Source organism: Aedes aegypti, chromosome 1 (genome assembly GCF_002204515.2).
Source record: "Aedes aegypti strain LVP_AGWG chromosome 1, AaegL5.0 Primary Assembly, whole genome shotgun sequence".
Classification (NCBI taxonomy): Eukaryota; Metazoa; Arthropoda; class Insecta; order Diptera; family Culicidae; genus Aedes; species Aedes aegypti.
The window spans coordinates 34,637,544-34,662,195 of record NC_035107.1 but is presented as its reverse complement, the minus strand read 5'-3'; the positions used below and the strand labels follow the sequence as shown (position 1 = coordinate 34,662,195).

General features: G+C 37.6%; 1 protein-coding gene and 4 long non-coding RNA genes across 5 annotated transcripts; 1 reads left to right on the top strand and 4 right to left on the bottom strand.

Moving 5' to 3' along the window:
* The first annotated feature begins 9,933 nt into the window (after positions 1–9,933).
* Positions 9,934–18,719, top strand: LOC110674131 (ankyrin repeat and protein kinase domain-containing protein 1-like). Its single transcript, XM_021837869.1, has 3 exons — positions 9,934–9,972; positions 10,083–10,775; positions 17,811–18,719. The coding sequence occupies exons 1-3, from the start codon at positions 9,934–9,936 to the stop codon at positions 18,066–18,068; spliced, it is 990 nt and encodes a 329-aa protein (XP_021693561.1). The 3' UTR covers positions 18,069–18,719.
* LOC110674859 lies at positions 13,272–13,899 on the bottom strand. Its single transcript, XR_002499246.1, has 3 exons — positions 13,810–13,899; positions 13,513–13,611; positions 13,272–13,314 (listed from the first exon to the last, which is right to left on the bottom strand). It is a non-coding gene; the product is annotated as an uncharacterized LOC110674859 (long non-coding RNA).
* LOC110674856 lies at positions 14,481–15,094 on the bottom strand. Its single transcript, XR_002499243.1, has 4 exons — positions 14,998–15,094; positions 14,800–14,898; positions 14,602–14,700; positions 14,481–14,502 (listed from the first exon to the last, which is right to left on the bottom strand). It is a non-coding gene; the product is annotated as an uncharacterized LOC110674856 (long non-coding RNA).
* Positions 15,273–15,673, bottom strand: LOC110674858. Its single transcript, XR_002499245.1, has 3 exons — positions 15,592–15,673; positions 15,394–15,492; positions 15,273–15,294 (listed from the first exon to the last, which is right to left on the bottom strand). It is a non-coding gene; the product is annotated as an uncharacterized LOC110674858 (long non-coding RNA).
* LOC110674857 lies at positions 15,674–16,300 on the bottom strand. Its single transcript, XR_002499244.1, has 4 exons — positions 16,285–16,300; positions 15,988–16,086; positions 15,790–15,888; positions 15,674–15,690 (listed from the first exon to the last, which is right to left on the bottom strand). It is a non-coding gene; the product is annotated as an uncharacterized LOC110674857 (long non-coding RNA).
* Positions 18,720–24,652: the final 5,933 nt, after the last annotated feature.

Here is a 24,652-nt window from a genome sequence, read left to right as displayed (position 1 = left end):
AATGGTTCAAACGTCATTTACCTCATGGAACGGAGTGAAGTGAGATGAAACGCCGTGGAACAGAACGCAGAATCAAAACAAAACAGTGAAAGCGGTAACCAGAAACACGTTTCTAGAGTGACCAGATGTTCAAATTAAAAATGAACCCCGATGGTTTGCATGAGGTACCGTTCAAATTAGCGGGGGTGCACTGTATACACGGAGAAATCAGACTACCCAAAAAATAAGTTCTTTAAACTCAAATTTGGGTAAACTGCATTTAGTTATTGCCCATGGTTGGGTTGTTTTGCCTCTCTCTCAACAGCAATGTTGTCAAAAACAGGGAGAGACGCGCCGACCCAGCTTCGAAGTTCAATGAAATAATCCAAATTTGAGTTCTTTCGAGTTTACCCAACTTTAATGTTTCAACCCACTACGGAGACATCGAAAGCTAATGCTGGGTAGCTTGTTTTTGCACTGAGTTGTTTTTTTCACTGTTGTCAAACGTTAACTACCTATTGATAGCTATAAGTCAGTTAACCCAAATTTGGGTTAGCCCACGGAAGAGCCGAATTGCGTCAAAAGAAGTCAAATTTGGATAGATTTGTGGCTCCGTGTACCTTTTTCAAGCGTGCAAGTGGCAACATCGTGATGGCACTGCTACGATGTCAGTGGTAAATATGAAAAGTTTCAAGCTACTGATATTCACCACTGTTTGATGAAATACGCTGGGGTGCAGCGCTAGTGATTTCAACGTGTTTCACTTTGAATATTTACACAAGTTTTCAGAAGATTTTTGTTCTAGCATAAACATCTGTTATCTGTATAATTTTTTTTTTTCATATTTATTTTTCCGTAGTTGCAATAATATGGAAGCTCAACAGGCATCAACATCTTCTAACAGGTACGAATGTGGAAGTAATCCCGGCAACCATGGCATCAGTTACGAGAAGGATCTCGCATTCGTAACCTTTGTAGCGGCTTCCTTGGAAGAAAGTAAGTTCAAGCTGGCCGTAGAGATGACAGCAGCAGAGAAATTCGATGACGTGGTAGTTTTCAAAGAAGAATCCAAAGAGGTGTTGTTATTCCAGGCCAAACATTCCATTAATGGAGGTCACGTATTGTACGACGACCTACTCTCTGATGATCCGAGAAAAAGCAAAGACTTTGCTTTTTCTCGGTATATTCAATCTTATCTGAGGATTAGAGAAAACAAAGTTTTTGAAGGTTATAAACCAACAATCATTATATTCACTAATAAATCACTGAAACGAACCGATGAGCTTAACCAGTTGATGAATATCCAAGTACAAAACGTGAACAGCAACATAAAATGGTGCGATTCTAAGAAAAATCTTTATTTTGAGCCACTTAACGATGAAGCAGTCAGAAAAATTAAAGATATAATAAATTCAGAGCTGTTCCAAATCAAAGAAGACATAGACAAACTTGTAAAAACTGGAAAAATTTCCGATTTGCTGATGCAATACAAGACACCATTGCAAAATATTCTTAAAATTGCTGATGGAAAAATAAGTTTCAAAGAGCCTGCAGTGGATAGCAAAGATATGATAACTCATCGATGGATGCTTGCCATGTTTAATTTGAAGCCGAATGAAAACTTTCCAATGAATAGATTAGATGACAGAACTGTTAAAAGCTTGAATAGTTTTTTTACCGGAAAATCGAGGAACAATCTTCTTCCTGTGATTGTCGAAGAAGAACAAATGCGGGATTATTTTCATAGTTTAATTTTCTGTACAGAACAACCAACTGACCTAAGAAGTGTTGCCGAGAAAATGATAAGCTCCTGGATGCCACGGTGGGTTGACAGCGATCTTGCACGGGAATCAAAATATTTTTTAGCCTGTTTCGACGAAGTATTCAACAAATGGCACGCACAAATATTGAAACAAAAAGACTATCTTACATTTCAAAAACAGGGTTTGGATTGCATTCAAAATATGAAGTCAGAATTAGAGAAAAAATTTGAAAGGAAACATTCTTCGATTGCAGCCAATTTATCAATATATGTCTCGCGCACCATAATTAAAACAATAAATAAAAAAGACGACGACAAAACAGCACCACAAACTAATCGCTTTACATTGAATCACGAATCATTTGAAGGGAAAAGCAAAGTACAAACTATCCAAATGAGTGATCAGGATTTTATAGAACAGATGTATCAGCAAAACGCGTTATCAGCAGGAACAAAATGTCAAATACTTGTTGGAGAACCCGGTATGGGAAAAACCACATTAATTTATAACTTGTTTTGGCAATCACAAAACCTAAAAAACGTAGCCGTTTATCTAATCCGTTTAAAAAATCTTAATTTTCGCGAAGAAAAAAAAAGTGATCCCCTGCACATCTTCGAACATGAATTGCCCCAAGAGAGTGGGAATATTTTGCGAAATTATTTGGAAAGTTCGGAAATTCAAATTGTATTCCTTTTAGATGGGTTTGATGAAATGAATTCAGATCACCGAAATTCAGTACTGACAATATTTGAAAACATTCTGGAGAAAAAGAACACTCAATGCATAATTACGGGAAGGAAACATGTTTGCAAACTGCTCGAGGACAGATTTAAAGCGCATGCGTTGAAGCTGAAACCGTTCGACTACAACGAACAAGTAAAATTTTTAAAATTGTTTTGGAGGGGCGAAAGCAGTGAAGCTCTTTTCATGAAATTTGCCGAGCAGCTGCTCAAAAAGTTCCATAACGAAATCAAAGGGAACGATTACGACTTCGCAGGGCTTCCCCTGATGGTACGAATGTTGGCCGAGGTTTATGCTGAAGATTTTCAAAAGTTTCTCAAAACTGAAACAGCTGATGCAACTTGTATATTTCAGTCGGAAAAACTTAATGTACTCAATTTGTTTGAAAAGTTTGTGAAAATATCTTTCAACCTAAAAATGAAGAGTAAGGATGGAAAAGCTGTATACGCATATGATGAAATTAAGGATGAAATTGATGAGGAAATAGAACCTAGTTTTGACTTCTTTATGGAACAACTTCAATTGTTAGCCATCCAATATTTGAAAATCGAAGAGTTGCAAGATGTTATAAAGAAACCTCCGTTTAATAAAAACAACAATCGACTTCAGGAACGTTTTCGGAAAGGAGATGAAAAATCTATGCTAATCAGTGCCTCATCTGCAGATAAAATAGATTTCATTCATTTGTCGTATGCTGAATACTTTGTTGCAAAATTTATATTTGATCACATAGATGAATGCAAATTTTCACTGATGAAAATAATACAAGATCGAGATGTTGTACGAAAATTTTTCTTCTTAATGGTGGAGCACAAGTGTAATGAAAATTCTGAACAAATGCAAATAGTGCAAAGTCTGTACAGTCAGAACTCAGTGGTTGTCGTCTGGGCTTGTCTTGGTGGTAACGAGAAAATAGCAATGCGTTTGCTACGAAAGTCGAAAATAAACTCTAATGACCCACACCACAAAATTCTTATGCACGCCGCAACTGATGGAGGTTCAACCGGTTTAGTTAAGGCATTACTTGATGAATTTCAATTATCTGTGAACATTCAAGACGGTTATGATTTTATTGAGGACAATGAATTTGAATTTGGAGTAGATTCAGAATACAGTTTTTATGGAACTCCTCTCCATACAGCCGCTGACAATGGTTATATTGAAATGGTGAAATTTCTAATTGATCACAATGCAAATATTGACACTGCGAACAATGGAGGAAGGACACCTCTTCATGTGGCATCCCAAAATGGTCATCTTAAGGTGGTGAAATTACTGATTGATAATGGAGCAAATGTTGACACTGAGGGCGATGAAGGATGGACTCCTCTCCATTTGGCTGCTGAAAATGGTTATCTTGAGGTGGTGAAATTACTGATTGATAATGGAGCAAATGTTGACACTACGCAAGATGAAGGATGGACACCTCTCCATTTGGCTGCTGAAAATGGTCATCTTGAGGTTGTGAAATTACTGATTGATAATAGAGCAAATGTTGACACTAAGAAAAATGGAGGATGGACACCTCTTCATGTGGCATCCCAAAATGGTCATCTTGAGGTTGTGAAATTACTGATTGAAAATAGAGCAAATGTTGACACTAAGAAAAATGAAGGATGGACACCTCTCCATTTTGCATCCCAAAATGGTCATCTTGAGGTTGTGAAATTTTTGATTGATAATAGAGCAAATGTTGACACTACGCAAGATGAAGGATGGACACCTCTCCATTTGGCTGCTGAAAATGGTCATCTTGAGGTTGTGAAATTACTGATTGAAAATAGAGCAAATGTTGACACTAAGAAAAATGGAGGATGGACACCTCTTCATGTGGCATCCCAAAATGGTCATCTTGAGGTTGTGAAATTTTTGATTGATAATAGAGCAAATGTTGACACTACGCAAGATGAAGGATGGACACCTCTCCATTTGGCTGCTGAAAATGGTCATCTTGAGGTTGTGAAATTACTGATTGAAAATAGAGCAAATGTTGACACTACGCAAAATGAAGGATGGACACCTCTTTATGTGGCATCCCGAAATGGTCATCTTGAGGTTGTAAAATTACTGATTGATAATAGAGCAAATGTTGACACTACGGAAAATAAAGGGATTACACCTCTGTATGTTGCATCCAAAAATGGTCATCTTGAGGTTGTGAAATTACTGATTGATAATAAAGCAAATGTTGACACTACGCAAAATGAAGGATGGACACCTCTTTATGTGGCATCCCGAAATGGTCATCTTGAGGTTGTAAAATTACTGATTGATAATAGAGCAAATGTTGACACTACGGAAAATAAAGGGATTACACCTCTGTATGTTGCATCCAAAAATGGTCATCTTGAGGTTGTGAAATTACTGATTGATAATAAAGCAAATGTTGACACTACGCAAAATGAAGGATGGACACCTCTTTATGTGGCATCCCGAAATGGTCATCTTGAGGTTGTAAAATTACTGATTGATAATAGAGCAAATGTTGACACTACGGAAAATAAAGGGATTACACCTCTGTATGTTGCATCCAAAAATGGTCATCTTGAGGTTGTGAAATTACTGATTGATAATAAAGCAAATGTTGACACTACGCAAAATGAAGGATGGACTCCTCTTCATGTGGCATCCTTAAATGGTCATCTTGAGGTTGTAAAATTACTGATTGATAATAAAGCAAATGTTGACACTACGCAAAATGAAGGATGGACTCCTCTTCATGTGGCATCCCAAAATGGTGATCTTGAGGTTGTTAAATTACTGATTGATAATAAAGCAAATGTTGACACTACGCAAAAGAAAGGATGGACTCCTCTTCATGTGGCATCCTTAAATGGTCATCTTGAGGTTGTAAAATTACTGATTGATAATAAAGCAAATGTTGACACTACGCAAAATGAAGGATGGACACCTCTTTATGTGGCATCCCAAAATGGTCATCTTGAGGTTGTAAAATTACTGATTGATAAAAGAGTAAATGTTGACACTACGGAAAATGAAGGATGGACACCTCTTCATGTGGCATCCTTAAATGGTCATCTTGAGGTTGTAAAATTACTGATTGATAATAAAGCAAATGTTGACACTACGCAAAATGAAGGATGGACTCCTCTTCATGTGGCATCCCAAAATGGTCATCTTGAGGTTGTTAAATTACTGATTGATAATAAAGCAAATGTTGACACTACGCAAAATGAAGGATGGACTCCTCTTCATGTGGCATCCCAAAATGGTCATCTTGAGGTTGTGAAATTACTGATTGAAAATAGAGCAAATGTTGACACTAAGAAAAATGAAGGATGGACACCTCTCCATTTTGCATCCCTATATGGTCATCTTGAGGTTGTTAAATTACTGATTGATAATAAAGCAAATGTTGACACTACGCAAAAGAAAGGATGGACTCCTCTCCATTTTGCATCCCAAAATGGTCATCTTGAGGTTGTGAAATTTTTGATTGATAATAGAGCAAATGTTGACACTACGGAAAATGAAGGATGGACACCTCTTCATGTGGCATCCCAAAATGGTCATCTTGAGGTTGTAAAATTACTGATTGATAATAGAGCAAATGTTGACACTACGGAAAATAAAGGGATTACACCTCTGTATGTTGCATCCAAAAATGGTCATCTTGAGGTTGTGAAATTACTGATTGATAATAAAGCAAATGTTGACACTACGCAAAATGAAGGATGGACACCTCTTCATGTGGCATCCCAAAATGGTCATCTTGAGGTTGTAAAATTACTGATTGATAATAGAGCAAATGTTGACACTACGGAAAATAAAGGGATTACACCTCTGTATGTTGCATCCAAAAATGGTCATCTTGAGGTTGTGAAATTACTGATTGATAATAAAGCAAATGTTGACACTACGCAAAATGAAGGATGGACACCTCTTTATGTGGCATCCCAAAATGGTCATCTTGAGGTTGTAAAATTACTGATTGATAAAAGAGTAAATGTTGACACTACGGAAAATGAAGGATGGACACCTCTTCATGTGGCATCCTTAAATGGTCATCTTGAGGTTGTAAAATTACTGATTGATAATAAAGCAAATGTTGACACTACGCAAAATGAAGGATGGACTCCTCTTCATGTGGCATCCCAAAATGGTCATCTTGAGGTTGTTAAATTACTGATTGATAATAAAGCAAATGTTGACACTACGCAAAATGAAGGATGGACACCTCTTTATGTGGCATCCCGAAATGGTCATCTTGAGGTTGTAAAATTACTGATTGATAATAGAGCAAATGTTGACACTACGGAAAATAAAGGGATTACACCTCTGTATGTTGCATCCAAAAATGGTCATCTTGAGGTTGTGAAATTACTGATTGATAATAAAGCAAATGTTGACACTACGCAAAATGAAGGATGGACACCTCTTCATGTGGCATCCCAAAATGGTCATCTTGAGGTTGTAAAATTACTGATTGATAATAGAGCAAATGTTGACACTACGGAAAATAAAGGGATTACACCTCTGTATGTTGCATCCAAAAATGGTCATCTTGAGGTTGTGAAATTACTGATTGATAATAAAGCAAATGTTGACACTACGGACAATGAAGGATGGACTCCTCTTCATGTTGCATCCCAAAATGGTCATCTTGAGGTTGTAAAATTACTGATTGATGATAGAGCAAATGTTGACACTACGGAAAATAAAGGGATTACACCTCTGTATGTTGCATCCAAAAATGGTCATCTTGAGGTTGTGAAATTACTGATTGATAATAAAGCAAATGTTGACACTACGGACAATGAAGGATGGACTCCTCTTCATGTTGCATCCCAAAATGGTCATCTTGAGGTTGTAAAATTACTGATTGATGATAGAGCAAATGTTGACACTACGGAAAATAAAGGGATTACACCTCTGTATGTTGCATCCAAAAATGGTCATCTTGAGGTTGTGAAATTACTGATTGATAATAAAGCAAATGTTGACACTACGCAAAATGAAGGATGGACTCCTCTTCATGTGGCATCCTTAAATGGTCATCTTGAGGTTGTAAAATTACTGATTGATAATAAAGCAAATGTTGACACTACGCAAAATGAAGGATGGACTCCTCTTCATGTGGCATCCCAAAATGGTCATCTTGAGGTTGTTAAATTACTGATTGATAATAAAGCAAATGTTGACACTACGCAAAAGAAAGGATGGACTCCTCTTCATGTGGCATCCTTAAATGGTCATCTTGAGGTTGTAAAATTACTGATTGATAATAAAGCAAATGTTGACACTACGCAAAATGAAGGATGGACACCTCTTTATGTGGCATCCCAAAATGGTCATCTTGAGGTTGTAAAATTACTGATTGATAAAAGAGTAAATGTTGACACTACGGAAAATGAAGGATGGACTCCTCTTCATGTGGCATCCCAAAATGGTCATCTTGAGGTTGTGAAATTACTGATTGATAATAAAGCAAATGTTGACACTACGCAAAATGAAGGATGGACTCCTCTTCATGTGGCATCCCAAAATGGTCATCTTGAGGTTGTGAAATTACTGATTGAAAATAGAGCAAATGTTGACACTAAGAAAAATGAAGGATGGACACCTCTCCATTTTGCATCCCTATATGGTCATCTTGAGGTTGTTAAATTACTGATTGATAATAAAGCAAATGTTGACACTACGCAAAAGAAAGGATGGACTCCTCTCCATTTTGCATCCCAAAATGGTCATCTTGAGGTTGTGAAATTTTTGATTGATAATAGAGCAAATGTTGACACTACGGACAATGAAGGATGGACTCCTCTTCATGTTGCATCCCAAAATGGTCATCTTGAGGTTGTAAAATTACTGATTGATGATAGAGCAAATGTTGACACTACGGAAAATAAAGGGATTACACCTCTGTATGTTGCATCCAAAAATGGTCATCTTGAGGTTGTGAAATTACTGATTGATAATAAAGCAAATGTTGACACTACGCAAAATGAAGGATGGACTCCTCTTCATGTGGCATCCTTAAATGGTCATCTTGAGGTTGTAAAATTACTGATTGATAATAAAGCAAATGTTGACACTACGCAAAATGAAGGATGGACTCCTCTTCATGTGGCATCCCAAAATGGTCATCTTGAGGTTGTTAAATTACTGATTGATAATAAAGCAAATGTTGACACTACGCAAAAGAAAGGATGGACTCCTCTTCATGTGGCATCCCAAAATGGTCATCTTGAGGTTGTGAAATTACTGATTGATAATAGAGCAAATGTTGACACTAAGAAAAATGGAGGATGGACACCTCTTCATGTGGCATCCCAAAATGGTCATCTTGAGGTTGTAAAATTACTGATTGATAATAGAGCAAATGTTGACACTACGGAAAATAAAGGGATTACACCTCTGTATGTTGCATCCAAAAATGGTCATCTTGAGGTTGTGAAATTACTGATTGATAATAAAGCAAATGTTGACACTACGGACAATGAAGGATGGACACCTCTTCATGTGGCATCCCAAAATGGTCATCTTGAGGTTGTAAAATTACTGATTGATAATAGAGCAAATGTTGACACTAAGAAAAATGGAGGATGGACACCTCTTCATGTGGCATCCCAAAATGGTCATCTTGAGGTTGTGAAATTACTGATTGAAAATAGAGCAAATGTTGACACTAAGAAAAATGAAGGATGGACACCTCTCCATTTTGCATCCCTATATGGTCATCTTGAGGTTGTGAAATTACTGATTGATAATAAAGCAAATGTTGACACTACGCAAAATGAAGGATGGACACCTCTTTATGTGGCATCCCAAAATGGTCATCTTGAGGTTGTAAAATTACTGATTGATAAAAGAGTAAATGTTGACACTACGGAAAATGAAGGATGGACTCCTCTTCATGTGGCATCCCAAAATGGTCATCTTGAGGTTGTGAAATTACTGATTGATAATAAAGCAAATGTTGACACTACGCAAAATGAAGGATGGACTCCTCTTCATGTGGCATCCCAAAATGGTCATCTTGAGGTTGTGAAATTACTGATTGATAATAAAGCAAATGTTGACACTACGCAAAATGAAGGATGGACTCCTCTTCATGTGGCATCCCAAAATGGTCATCTTGAGGTTGTTAAATTACTGATTGATAATAAAGCAAATGTTGACACTACGCAAAAGAAAGGATGGACTCCTCTTCATGTGGCATCCTTAAATGGTCATCTTGAGGTTGTAAAATTACTGATTGATAATAAAGCAAATGTTGACACTACGCAAAATGAAGGATGGACACCTCTTTATGTGGCATCCCAAAATGGTCATCTTGAGGTTGTAAAATTACTGATTGATAAAAGAGTAAATGTTGACACTACGGAAAATGAAGGATGGACTCCTCTTCATGTGGCATCCCAAAATGGTCATCTTGAGGTTGTGAAATTACTGATTGATAATAAAGCAAATGTTGACACTACGCAAAATGAAGGATGGACTCCTCTTCATGTGGCATCCCAAAATGGTCATCTTGAGGTTGTGAAATTACTGATTGAAAATAGAGCAAATGTTGACACTAAGAAAAATGAAGGATGGACACCTCTCCATTTTGCATCCCTATATGGTCATCTTGAGGTTGTTAAATTACTGATTGATAATAAAGCAAATGTTGACACTACGCAAAAGAAAGGATGGACTCCTCTCCATTTTGCATCCCAAAATGGTCATCTTGAGGTTGTGAAATTTTTGATTGATAATAGAGCAAATGTTGACACTACGGACAATGAAGGATGGACTCCTCTTCATGTTGCATCCCAAAATGGTCATCTTGAGGTTGTAAAATTACTGATTGATGATAGAGCAAATGTTGACACTACGGAAAATAAAGGGATTACACCTCTGTATGTTGCATCCAAAAATGGTCATCTTGAGGTTGTGAAATTACTGATTGATAATAAAGCAAATGTTGACACTACGCAAAATGAAGGATGGACTCCTCTTCATGTGGCATCCTTAAATGGTCATCTTGAGGTTGTAAAATTACTGATTGATAATAAAGCAAATGTTGACACTACGCAAAATGAAGGATGGACTCCTCTTCATGTGGCATCCCAAAATGGTCATCTTGAGGTTGTTAAATTACTGATTGATAATAAAGCAAATGTTGACACTACGCAAAAGAAAGGATGGACTCCTCTTCATGTGGCATCCCAAAATGGTCATCTTGAGGTTGTTAAATTACTGATTGATAATAAAGCAAATGTTGACACTACGCAAAATGAAGGATGGACACCTCTTTATGTGGCATCCCGAAATGGTCATCTTGAGGTTGTAAAATTACTGATTGATAATAGAGCAAATGTTGACACTACGGAAAATAAAGGGATTACACCTCTGTATGTTGCATCCAAAAATGGTCATCTTGAGGTTGTGAAATTACTGATTGATAATAAAGCAAATGTTGACACTACGGACAATGAAGGATGGACACCTCTTCATGTGGCATCCCAAAATGGTCATCTTGAGGTTGTAAAATTACTGATTGATAATAGAGCAAATGTTGACACTAAGAAAAATGGAGGATGGACACCTCTTCATGTGGCATCCCAAAATGGTCATCTTGAGGTTGTGAAATTACTGATTGAAAATAGAGCAAATGTTGACACTAAGAAAAATGAAGGATGGACACCTCTCCATTTTGCATCCCTATATGGTCATCTTGAGGTTGTGAAATTACTGATTGATAATAAAGCAAATGTTGACACTACGGACAATGAAGGATGGACACCTCTTCATGTTGCATCCCTATATGGTCATCTTGAGGTTGTTAAATTACTGATTGATAATAGAGCAAATGTTGACACTAAGAAAAATGGAGGATGGACACCTCTTCATGTGGCATCCCAAAATGGTCATCTTGAGGTTGTGAAATTACTGATTGAAAATAGAGCAAATGTTGACACTAAGAAAAATGAAGGATGGACACCTCTCCATTTTGCATCCCTATATGGTCATCTTGAGGTTGTTAAATTACTGATTGATAATAAAGCAAATGTTGACACTACGCAAAAGAAAGGATGGACTCCTCTCCATTTTGCATCCCAAAATGGTCATCTTGAGGTTGTGAAATTTTTGATTGATAATAGAGCAAATGTTGACACTACGGAAAATGAAGGATGGACACCTCTTCATGTGGCATCCCAAAATGGTCATCTTGAGGTTGTAAAATTACTGATTGATGATAGAGCAAATGTTGACACTACGGAAAATAAAGGGATTACACCTCTGTATGTTGCATCCAAAAATGGTCATCTTGAGGTTGTGAAATTACTGATTGATAATAAAGCAAATGTTGACACTACGGACAATGAAGGATGGACTCCTCTTCATGTTGCATCCCAAAATGGTCATCTTGAGGTTGTAAAATTACTGATTGATGATAGAGCAAATGTTGACACTACGGAAAATAAAGGGATTACACCTCTGTATGTTGCATCCAAAAATGGTCATCTTGAGGTTGTGAAATTACTGATTGATAATAAAGCAAATGTTGACACTACGAACAATGAAGGATGGACACCTCTTCATGTGGCATCCCAAAATGGTCATCTTGAGGTTGTAAAATTACTGATTGATAATAGAGCATATGTTGACACTACGGAAAATAAAGGGATTACACCTCTTCATGTGGCATCCCAAAATGGTCATCTTGAGGTTGTGAAATTACTGATTGATAATGGAGCAAATGTTGACACTGCGGACAATGAAGGATGTACACCTCTCCATGATGCATCCCAAAATGGTCATCTTAAGGTGGTGAAATTACTGATTGATAATAAAGCAAATGTTGACACTACGGACAATGAAGGATGGACACCTCTTCATGTGGCATCCCAAAATGGTCATCTTGAGGTTGTAAAATTACTGATTGATAATAGAGCATATGTTGACACTACGGAAAATAAAGGGATTACACCTCTTCATGTGGCATCCCAAAATGGTCATCTTGAGGTTGTTAAATTACTGATTGATAATAAAGCAAATGTTGACACTACGGACAATGAAGGATGGACTCCTCTTCATGTTGCATCCCAAAATGGTCATCTTGAGGTTGTAAAATTACTGATTGATGATAGAGCAAATGTTGACACTACGGAAAATAAAGGGATTACACCTCTGTATGTTGCATCCAAAAATGGTCATCTTGAGGTTGTGAAATTACTGATTGATAATAAAGCAAATGTTGACACTACGGACAATGAAGGATGGACACCTCTTCATGTGGCATCCCAAAATGGTCATCTTGAGGTTGTAAAATTACTGATTGATAATAGAGCATATGTTGACACTACGGAAAATAAAGGGATTACACCTCTTCATGTGGCATCCCAAAATGGTCATCTTGAGGTTGTGAAATTACTGATTGATAATGGAGCAAATGTTGACACTGCGGACAATGAAGGATGTACACCTCTCCATGATGCATCCCAAAATGGTCATCTTAAGGTGGTGAAATTACTGATTGATAATGGAGCAAATGTTGACACTGCGGACAATGAAGGATGTACACCTCTCCATTTTGCATCCCAAAATGGTCATCTTGAGGTTGTGAAATTACTGATTGATAATAGAGCAAATGTTGACACTTTGGAAAATAAAGGGATTACACCTCTTCATGTGGCATCCCAAAATGGTCATCTTGAGGTTGTTAAATTACTGATTGATAATAGAGCAAATGTTGACACTACGCAAAATGAAGGATGTACACCTCTCCATTATGCATCCCTATTTGGTCATCTTGAGGTTGTGAAATTACTGATTGATAATAGAGCAAATGTTGACACTACGGACAATGAAGGATGGACACCTCTCCATGATGCATCTCAAAATGGTCATCTTGAGGTTGTGAAATTACTGATTGATAATAGAGCAAATGTTGACACTACGCAAAATGAAGGATGAACACCTCTCCATTGTGCATCCCGGAATGGTCATCTTGAGATTGTGAAATTACTGATTGATAATGGAGCAAATGTTGACACTACACAAAATGAAGGATGGACACCTCTCCATTTTGCATCCCAAAATGGTCATCTTGAGGTTGTGAAATTACTGATTGAAAATAGAGCAAATGTTGACACTACACAAAATGAAGGATGGACACCTCTCCATTTTGCATCCCAAAATGTTCATCTTGAGGTTGTGAAATTATTGATTGAAAATAGAGCAAATGTTGACACTACGGAAAATAAAGGGATTACACCTCTTCATGTGGCATCCCAAAATGGTCATCTTGAGGTTGTTAAATTACTGATTGATAATAAAGCAAATGTTGACACTACGGAAAATAAAGGGATTACACCTCTTCATGTGGCATCCCAAAATGGTCATCTTGAGGTTGTGAAATTACTGATTGAAAATAGAGCAAATGTTGACACTACACAAAATGAAGGATGGACACCTCTCCATTTTGCATCCCAAAATGGTCATCTTGAGGTTGTGAAATTACTGATTGAAAATAGAGCAAATGTTGACACTACACAAAATGAAGGATGGACACCTCTCCATTTTGCATCCCAAAATGGTCATCTTGAGTTTGTGAAATTACTGATTGAAAATAGAGCAAATGTTGACACTACACAAAATGAAGGATGGACACCTCTCCATTTTGCATCCCAAAATGGTCATCTTGAGGTTGTGAAATTACTGATTGAAAATAGAGCAAATGTTGACACTACACAAAATGAAGGATGGACACCTCTCCATTTTGCATCCCAAAATGGTCATCTTGAGGTTGTGAAATTACTGATTGAAAATAGAGCAAATGTTGACACTACACAAAATGAAGGATGGACACCTCTCCATTTTGCATCTCAAAATGGTCATCTTGAGGTTGTTAAATTACTTATTGAAAATAGAGCAAATGTTGACACTACGCAAAATAAAGGGATTACACCTCTGTATGTTGCATCCATAAATGGTCATCTTGAGGTTGTGAAATTACTGATTGATAATGGAGCAAATGTTGACACTACGAACAATGAAGGATGGACACCTCTCCATTATGCATCCCAAAATGGTCATCTTGAGGTTGTGAAATTACTGATTGAAAATAGAGCAAATGTTGACACTACGCAAAATAAAGGGATTACACCTCTCCATTTTGCATCCCAAAATGGTCATCTTGAGGTTGTGAAATTACTGATTGATAATAGAGCAAATGTTGACACTACGCAAAATGAAGGATGGACACCTCTTCATGTGGCATCCCAAAATGGTCATCTTGAGGTTGTGAAATTACTGATTGAAAATAGAGCAAATGTTGACACTACGCAAAATAAAGGGATTACACCTCTCCATTTTGCATCCCAAAATGGTCATCTTGAGGTTGTGAAATTACTGATTGATAATAGAGCAAATGTTGACACTACGCAAAATGAAGGATGGACACCTCTTCATGTGGCATCCCAAAATGGTCATCTTGAGGTTGTGAAATTACTGATTGAAAATAGAGCAAATGTTGACACTACGCAAAATAAAGGGATTACACCTCTCCATTTTGCATCCCAAAATGGTCATCTTGAGGTTGTGAAATTACTGATTGATAATAGAGCAAATGTTGACACTACACAAAATGAAGGATGGACACCTCTCCATTTTGCATCTCAAAATGGTCATCTTGAGGTTGTTAAATTACTTATTGAAAATAGAGCAAATGTTGACACTACGCAAAATAAAGGGATTACACCTCTGTATGTTGCATCCATAAATGGTCATCTTGAGGTTGTGAAATTACTGATTGATAATGGAGCAAATGTTGACACTACGAACAATGAAGGATGGACACCTCTCCATTATGCATCCCAAAATGGTCATCTTGAGGTTGTGAAATTACTGATTGAAAATAGAGCAAATGTTGACACTACGCAAAATAAAGGGATTACACCTCTCCATTTTGCATCCCAAAATGGTCATCTTGAGGTTGTGAAATTACTGATTGATAATAGAGCAAATGTTGACACTACGCAAAATGAAGGATGGACACCTCTTCATGTGGCATCCCAAAATGGTCATCTTGAGGTTGTGAAATTACTGATTGAAAATAGAGCAAATGTTGACACTACGCAAAATAAAGGGATTACACCTCTCCATTTTGCATCCCAAAATGGTCATCTTGAGGTTGTGAAATTACTGATTGATAATAGAGCAAATGTTGACACTACGCAATATGAAGGATGGACACCTCTTCATGTGGCATCCCAAAATGGTCATCTTGAGGTTGTGAAATTACTGATTGAAAATAGAGCAAATGTTGACACTACGCAAAATAAAGGGATTACACCTCTCCATTTTGCATCCCAAAATGGTCATCTTGAGGTTGTGAAATTACTGATTGATAATAGAGCAAATGTTGACACTACGCAAAATGAAGGATGGACACCTCTTCATGTGGCATCCCAAAATGGTCATCTTGAGGTTGTGAAATTACTGATTGAAAATAGAGCAAATGTTGACACTACGCAAAATAAAGGGATTACACCTCTCCATTTTGCATCCCAAAATGGTCATCTTGAGGTTGTGAAATTACTGATTGATAATAGAGCAAATGTTGACACTACGCAAAATGAAGGATGGACACCTCTCCATTTTGCATCCCAAAATGGTCATCTTGAGGTTGTGAAATTACTGATTGAAAATAGAGCAAATGTTGACACTACGCAAAATAAAGGGATTACACCTCTCCATTTTGCATCCCAAAATGGTCATCTTGAGGTTGTGAAATTACTGATTGATAATAGAGCAAATGTTGACACTACGCAATATGAAGGATGGACACCTCTTCATGTGGCATCCCAAAATGGTCATCTTGAGGTTGTGAAATTACTGATTGAAAATAGAGCAAATGTTGACACTACGCAAAATAAAGGGATTACACCTCTCCATTTTGCATCCCAAAATGGTCATCTTGAGGTTGTGAAATTACTGATTGATAATAGAGCAAATGTTGACACTACGCAAAATGAAGGATGGACACCTCTTCATGTGGCATCCCAAAATGGTCATCTTGAGGTTGTGAAATTACTGATTGAAAATAGAGCAAATGTTGACACTACGCAAAATAAAGGGATTACACCTCTCCATTTTGCATCCCAAAATGGTCATCTTGAGGTTGTGAAATTACTGATTGAAAATAGAGCAAATGTTGGCACTACACAAAATAAAGGGATTACACCTCTGTATGTTGCATCCATAAATGGTCATCTTGAGGTTGTGAAATTACTGATTAATAATAGAGCAAATGTTGACACTACGCAAAATGAAGGATGGACACCTCTTCATGTGGCATCCCAAAATGGTCATCTTGAGGTTGTGAAATTACTGATTGATAATAGAGCAAATGTTTACGCCAAGACTACTAACGGGTCGACATCTCTCAATATTGCATCTGAAAATGGTCATCCTGAGGTTGTGAAATTACTGATTGATAATAGAGCAAATGTTGACACTACGCAAAACGAAGGATGTACACCTCTCCATAAGGCTGCTGAAGATGGTCATCTTTGTTGAAGAGCTAATCCGCTAAGACCACGCATATCCTAGCGAGGCTAGCCCGTCCACATCCACAGTAGATGTTTCCTTCAACTGGGCAGCTAACTGACTGATACCTCAATCAGCAGCTGCAACTCTCTTTATTCAAACCATTTACAATTCATCATTCTACACAAATATCATACCTCTCTCAACAAATCTGCCACATGTGTTTTACCTACGACGACGCATGCTTCTCAACCGACGATTCTTCTAGCTGAGGTGTGACACTACCTCTATTCCAACTTTCCTCCTTAGGGTCGCAACCTCGACTCTCGATCGTCTCCTCCTGTCTCGAAACTCCTCCTCGTTCCGAACTTCGTACATGCTCCGTCAACCATCCGAGCTCCTCCTGACTTCAATCCTGTCCACGAGCTCCTTTGACCAGCCAGCTACCATCCAGTGTCCTGTATCGCCTACATTCCCGATAGATCCCGTCCTCTGTTGCGGCCAATCCATCCAGCCTGAGGATCCCGTTCTGCGCCACGCGGCTTATGCGGCCAATCCTCCTCCAGAACGATACATGCAGTGAGAACACGTTCCTGGGCCTATAACCTGTTGAAATAAAAGACTAACGACTACAAACAACAAGGCTATTCGCTCCACACCGCAGGCTACTGATTGATATCGCTACCAGCCAGCTCCTCTCTTTTATTTCATGTCTGGGTAAATATATCTACAATTCATTCACTTAAAATACTACCTCTACAATTCTTACCCATAGACATCTCCACTACAGGGTGCGTGATGTACCTGCTCTCCAACAATCCTGAGGTTGTGAAATTTCTGATTGATAATGGAGCAAATGTTGACACTGTGGAAAATGGAGGACGTACACGTATAGCTCATGTCGCTGCTGGCACCGCTAGTCACAATTCAGCAAAATCGTCTCTTCTCCCCGGCCATGGACAGCACCGCACTAGAACTTTTCCCCGTAGCCTGTTTAGCCTACGAGCGATCACTTTTCTTCTTTTGTCCTTCTTCTCGATTATCACCCTTGCTCTTCAGTGCCTCAAACCGCAAGCAGTCTAGCTTCATGTGGCCCTTTTTCTTACAAAAGAAGCACTCAATGTCGGACTTTTCTTCACAACACGGTGCGACTTCATGCACGCATTCGCATCGCCGAATGATCCATGACTGGATTGCACCTTCCGACGGTCGTTCTCGTCCAAGAGTTTCGATCGGACCAGCTCGACTGTCAAGTCCTCATCTGATCTACCTTCCAGCGCTGTGGCCATCCCGCTCTAGGAGTTTTCCTTTTCAATCATCGTCATCAATTTTCGCGATGATGATGGTTGATGACTGTGCGCATTTCTAGCGTAGCTTTTTATACAGGCGAAAACATGAATGGAGAATAATTTTTAAAATATTTCTGATCACAAAAGTGCTTTTTTAAGTGAAAAATGGGTAACAAAGTGGTAGCTGATACAGTAACCAGGTATAATCTAGCAGTATCGAAAATTTTTGGATCTGGATTTGGATTTGCCATTTTCTCCATGTTCCCGTTTGGTAAGATGAGGCGTCAGTTGACGCAGTTGCGACGCTCAGCTGTTCCGAAACGTCTCGTAAAATGGCTTATTCCAAACTTTCTAGCTGTCAATTCTGACACGCTTAAATAAAACGCACGATAAAATCAAGCATACATGCTCATATAAAGCATGCACGCTCAAATCAAACATGCACGCTCATATAAAAGCAATCAATATTTACATTCACCAACTCTAGCTACCACACTCTAGAGCTGACCGAGAGTTGTCTTTATGAGGCTGTATTGGTGATCCTCAATACATAACCTCATCGTCGCTCGAGCCTTTTTGTCACCGTAGCTCCATTGATCGGTGACATGCTCCGGCTTGGGCGCATCGATCGTGTAGAGGAGCTCCTCCCTGGTCAAGAGCATCTCCATCCTGATTTTCCAGGACAGCTAGTTTTGATTATTCAGCTTTGCGAACTTGCTGATCGAATCGAATCTACTTTTGCACTGTCGGTAAAACCACGGCGACGGCTTTCACGCAAACTATGCCGCGACCGAGGACGCTTTCCCCGTTCCGAACGCAGAATTTTCAGCCAAAAACTTTTTCGCCGTTCAGTGTGATATATGACAACTTTTCCGCAAAATCTCCACTGGGCACATAACCTGTGGGTCGAGGTGGACAGGTTCGACAGTGGATGCACGTTGGTTAGACGGAATAAACCCGGAACGGATACGTAAAACTATTAGACAAAAGAAAATGATGGTGTGCAAGGTCACTACTAACTCAGGTGCACAACCAAGGTATTTTGAGTAACCGCTGAAACTTCTAATCAGTAAGGTGGAAACTGCGCAATGCATGCTACTCTTGTTGCTCGACTCGATGATAAGTATTCCAAGACCAATTTCTGATTGGTTGTTTCCTTGATGTCCCACGCCTAGAGCCAATTCCCAACTAATATTTAGTATATATTATAAGGGCATATTCGCTTCTGGGCGAACTAAATGAGATTCTCATTTAGTTGTTCAGATTTGTCTAAACCACCAACTTTGTATTTAATCACTGAACAGAGACGTAAGCGAATAGTAGGCAATAAGCGCCACCTTCGGATCTTATTTATCGTGGACATTATTATATTTTAAGATTCGGACTTTGCCCGGAGAAGGGGCCTCTTGGCTTGTTTTCTTATTCATTATTAATAAGATGAAGGTTTCTGGGGTGCTGAATAGACTCCAAAGTGCATTCACATAAACATACATTTTCAATATGCCATAGACATTCATCTTGTATCTCGTCATTGAACTGAGCGAAATAAATATTTGAACGTCGGAAACTTATTTCTTATTTTGCTACTACATGCAACTTTGGTTGGAGTCTCTGCACGACCTGGTGAGCGAGTTTTGAATTAAACATGCACCTAATGGAAGTCAGCAGGTCTGCGATCAATATTGCTGAAGATTTTGCCTGATTTTCAAAATATTTGCTCTGCAAGTACCGGCACAGGCACACTTGCCCAAATACCGCTAGTTTAAAACTGCCAATAATGAGTTTCCAAGCCAATTTTATGAAGCCAAATTTAAATCATGTGTCATCCGTTATATGAGTGGGAAATTTTACAAAGATACAGTGCTGACCCGATTTTGTCCGCCCCTGATTTTGTCCACCCCCGATTTTGTCAGCTTTTTGACCCGATTTTGTCAGCCTATTTAGAATGTAATATTGTTCGTCATGTTTTACCATGCTTACATTTGAACTTATCCCGTATGATTCTCTATGGCACCAAAAGGCGACTATAAAGTACGTCACGCAAAATTAGGCTTTTCAAAACCTCCTCCAACTTCTTATATGAAGACTGCAAAATTGTTGTATGGATCGTCACGTTTCGCTGAAGCGTCCCTCTCCTTAAGAGTGTGACATAATTTATGAACGACCCTCAGGTTAGATACACGCAAAAAAATTGTGCGGTAGAAACTACCATTTTAGGGGGTTAGCTTAAGCGCTCGCACCGGCAATTTTCAGCAGACCAGCAGGGCTCTATTTTACCATGTCTGTAATCGAAATCAGATTGATGAATATGGTTTCTGTCAAATGTACCAGTAATGTGGTGGGAGGTACTATAAACATACATTTAAATGATTTTTATTGTAGAAACTACTGAATCCATGGTAATATTAAGAACTGCACCAACGATTTTCAACCGACTACATTAATCTGTTAACTCTACCAAAACATAGTCAACATCACTACACAAGAAAATATATTCGGTTTATTTAACCAGAGTTATACAATTATATGTAGATTCACTATGTTTGTGTCTTATTTGAGTTGTAAATTTCCAATAAATAAAAATTTTTCTATTCTGTAGGCCCTTTCAAAAACATATTGTAAAATTTACACGTCAAAAGTTCATAAACATGAGCAAAAATAGAATGTCCCGATTTTGTCAGCCTAAAATTCATCGAGGGGCTGACAAAATCGGGTCCTTGCTTTTGCTTTATATATAAATCGACATTGTAGTGAAAATTTTCGCATCATATTGGGCCTGAACTCACTATACGCGATCAAACCTGAGGTTCGGTTGCGAATTTTTTGCAAATTCAAATAAATATTTACGGTTCCCTGTGCTTTGAATAGGGTAACGACTGTTTATTTCGTTCTTGAACGCTAACAGTTGGTGCCAGCGGTAAAAAGTGTAGACAACAACCGTTCGAACATTCAGTTTCTCTCACTGGCCGCCGAGCGGCGACACTGATGTTTGTATTCCACTCACTGATCGCGCTACGCTGGATTCTCAAATTTCTTAAACTTTCAACACAAGCGTATGGAAGAATGGTAGTCGAGAGCTGTCAAAACGTATGGAAAATAATGAAAAACGTAAATTACTTTCAATAAGGAAACTAGGTCAAAAATGTAGTGATTATAAATCAAGCGTAATGAGAATACATAACTTCTTGTGTTTAGTTCATCTTCCGTAGTGCTTTCTTTGCTACTGCATTTCGTTTTTACTGTCACTGAAATTTTCAATATGAATATCGCCCTGTTGCCAAAATCTTATCAGTTTAATGATTGTGGCGATTTTTCTTCCTACATTATCATTAGTAACTTCAACTGTGGTGCACCAATCATCATTCTAGTACAGCGTCACCTTCGCATTTTAGCTTTTCGTTAGATCACTAATAGTAAATATATGGCGAAGAAATTGAACTGATTTTCCATCCAAGCAGATCGAACCCACCGTCCGCCATCTTACTAATTTGACTAATTTGGTATTCAACTCAAATTTCACCTCGATTGTTCAGTTGGTTTGTTTCAGAAAAATATAGGTAATTGTGTAACAGGCTCTGCAGAGGGCGATTTTCGCCACTAAAATAGAGAAGATGTGAGAGAGTAGTCATTGATTTCACGCTGCAATAAATATTATTTATAAAATGATATAAAAAAAAAAAAAAACACATATTATTTTGTAATCAACAGTCATGTGCTAGGTAGAATCAAAGACAAAATAAATACGTTCTTGTCACTCGCAGTTGCCCGAGATTTAACGGCGGTAAAAGATCTCCACACAGCGAACTGGACTGTCGAAATTCAAACATTTTTCCTTATGGAAGGTGGAGCGATTAATGCAATTCGAACGCGTTATGTGTCGCTTTAGCATCATTCCACATCAAGGCGTCGATAGGCACGTGGTGTACGAACGGGCCTTTTGATAGCAAGGTTTATGTTTCGATTTCCTGGTTTCATAAGGCAAATTTATGAATTTCAACCCGATTTCTTGTGTAGTTCTAGAATGCTGAGAAAGATGGAACCGCGATCTTTCAAACTAGGGCACCTATGAGGACCGAATGTAGGACTAGAAGTAGAACCCATTAAGGGTCCTACTAGTTTGTCTTTGTTTCGTCTTCGGTGGCATTGCATTCAAGTTCATTTTGAAAAACGGAAAAGAACCGATCGATCAATTCAAATGGCAACATAAATAGCAGCCTAGTAAAGAAGCCTGTTGCCAAATTCTCTAAAAATGAATAATAGTGGACTTTTCTAGTTAATAAGTTTTTTTCATGTGATTATATGCAAAAATTAAGACAGTATCAATAATTTGAAAATAAATAGAAATAATCAATCAGATATAAAATAAGCAAACGTGATTGATGAATAGAAAACATTAAAAACATTAAATGATCAAGTTAAAAGGAAGCTGAATGAGATTTGAACTGTGTATATATATGCCTAGGTTTTATTTTCAGTTTGAATAAAGTTACTTTGAAGGAGAACCAAATTTCGTTGAATTGAAAGAAATTCCTTTTCTTCGTTTTATACTTCTGCCATCTAAACTCACTCACCAAAAAATAAAGGTGTAAACTGGGCGATGGATTTTAAAGAAATTTGTTACGTGTTACGTCTGTTTGGCTGTGGCTACTGACAGACTGAGCAGGATCGGTGGAGCAGTGGAATATATGGGCGGATAGAGATTTCGTATGAGCCATTTTACGAAGCAGGTCAAATGACAGGAGACCTGGGATTTTTCAATCATCGTCGTCAGTTATAGCGATGATGATGGTGGATGACTGTGCGCATTTCAAGCGTAGCTTTTCATACAGGCGAAAACTTAAATGGAGAAAAAATATTAAAATATTTCTGATCACAAAAATGCCTTTTTATTTGGAATATAGGTGAAAAAGAGGTAGCTGATACAATAACTAGGTGTAAAGTTGCAGTAACAAACATTTTTGGATCTCTTTTTTGTCATTTTCTTCATGTCCTCGTTTGGTAAGATGAGGCGTTGTTAAAAATCACGCTGGATTTAATCCCAGGTCTCCTGTCAATTGACGCCGTTTCGGCGATCAGCTGTTCCGAAACGTCTCGTAAAATGGCTTATAGGGAAAAGCCAATTGAGTTCTTGGAACTTTTACAGCGCGTGTTTATTGATCGGACTTTCTTGTAACAATGCACTATGGTCCAGGAATCAGTTTTACGCGGAAAGATGCATTTTGAGCTTTAGAATGAAACATTAGACAAAAACGGTCTTTTACAAAGTTGTTTGTATTATTTAAGCCCTTTGTTTGGTTTTATTGAAAATTAGGGTGGACCACATTTTCATAGAAATTGTGTAACTAACTTTCTTATTTGTAGAAAGTATATTATACATGCTACAGCAAAGTTGTAGACCATTCAATTTCAAGCAACTTTGCCAAAAAAGTTTTTTTGTATCTTTGAAATTGACCGATTTGGAGCTTTTTTCCTACGGTGACATAGGGTGGTCCGAACAAAACTGATTTTCTGGCTCTAGAGTTTTCAATTCAAATTTCTCATCAAAGTAGTCTATGAAACACTTTTAGAGCTTTAAAAAATGCGTAATTTGGTGAGTGAAGAAACTCGCTATCTCCTTTCGTTTAGGAGTTATTGTTGTTTTTCTCTCAAAAACATGCCTACTTTGATTGTGAATATCTCTAATTGGGGCAAACATAAAAAATATCTTTTGACGGCGTACAAAAGACAAAATAAAATTGTATATTATATCATAAAATTACAGATGTGTTATTTTTGTAACTCTAATAAAATGTCTTGAAAGTCAAATATTTTTATCACAAAAACTTTAATAACTTTTGAATTAAAATATTAACAATCTTTTTGCATGAAAATTTGCGTTTTGTTAAGTTCTAAAAGTCGTTCATAGACAACTTTGACGAGAAAATAATATTAAAAAATCTAGAGTTGAAAAACTTATTTTTGTTGGACCACCCTGCGATGATTAGGAAAAAATGCTCTAGATTGGTCAAATTTTGAGCAACAGAAAAACTTTTTTTGGCAAAGTTGATCAAAATTTCAAGTTCTACCGCTTTGCCTAAGAGCATATACCAGTATTTGTGCAAATACAAAAGCTGATTATATGATATGTGTGATATTGTGGACCATCCTAGTTTCAAATGACACAGTATGAAAGCTTACATTTTTAGAAACAATTTTGTAGAAGATCATTTTTGTCTAAAATTTAATTTCCATGCTCAAAATGCAAAATAATAAAGAAATACATACTATAAAAATCTTCAAAATAGTTTTAAAGCCCTATCTTTCTTATTTCAGATTTCTCGTCAAAGCGGTCTATGAAAGACTTTAATATGATTATAAAACGAAGTCAAACTTTGAATT

Coding starts and splice junctions, on each gene's coding strand:
- LOC110674131 (XM_021837869.1), top strand. CDS start 9,934: ATGAAGGATGGACTCCTCTTCATGTGGCATCCCAAAATG. Junction 9,973..10,082: donor TCATGTGGCATCCCAAAATG/GTCATCTTGAGG, acceptor GGTCATCTTGAG/GTTGTTAAATTACTGATTGA. Junction 10,776..17,810: donor CCCGAAATGGTCATCTTGAG/GTTGTAAAATTA, acceptor AACAATCCTGAG/GTTGTGAAATTTCTGATTGA.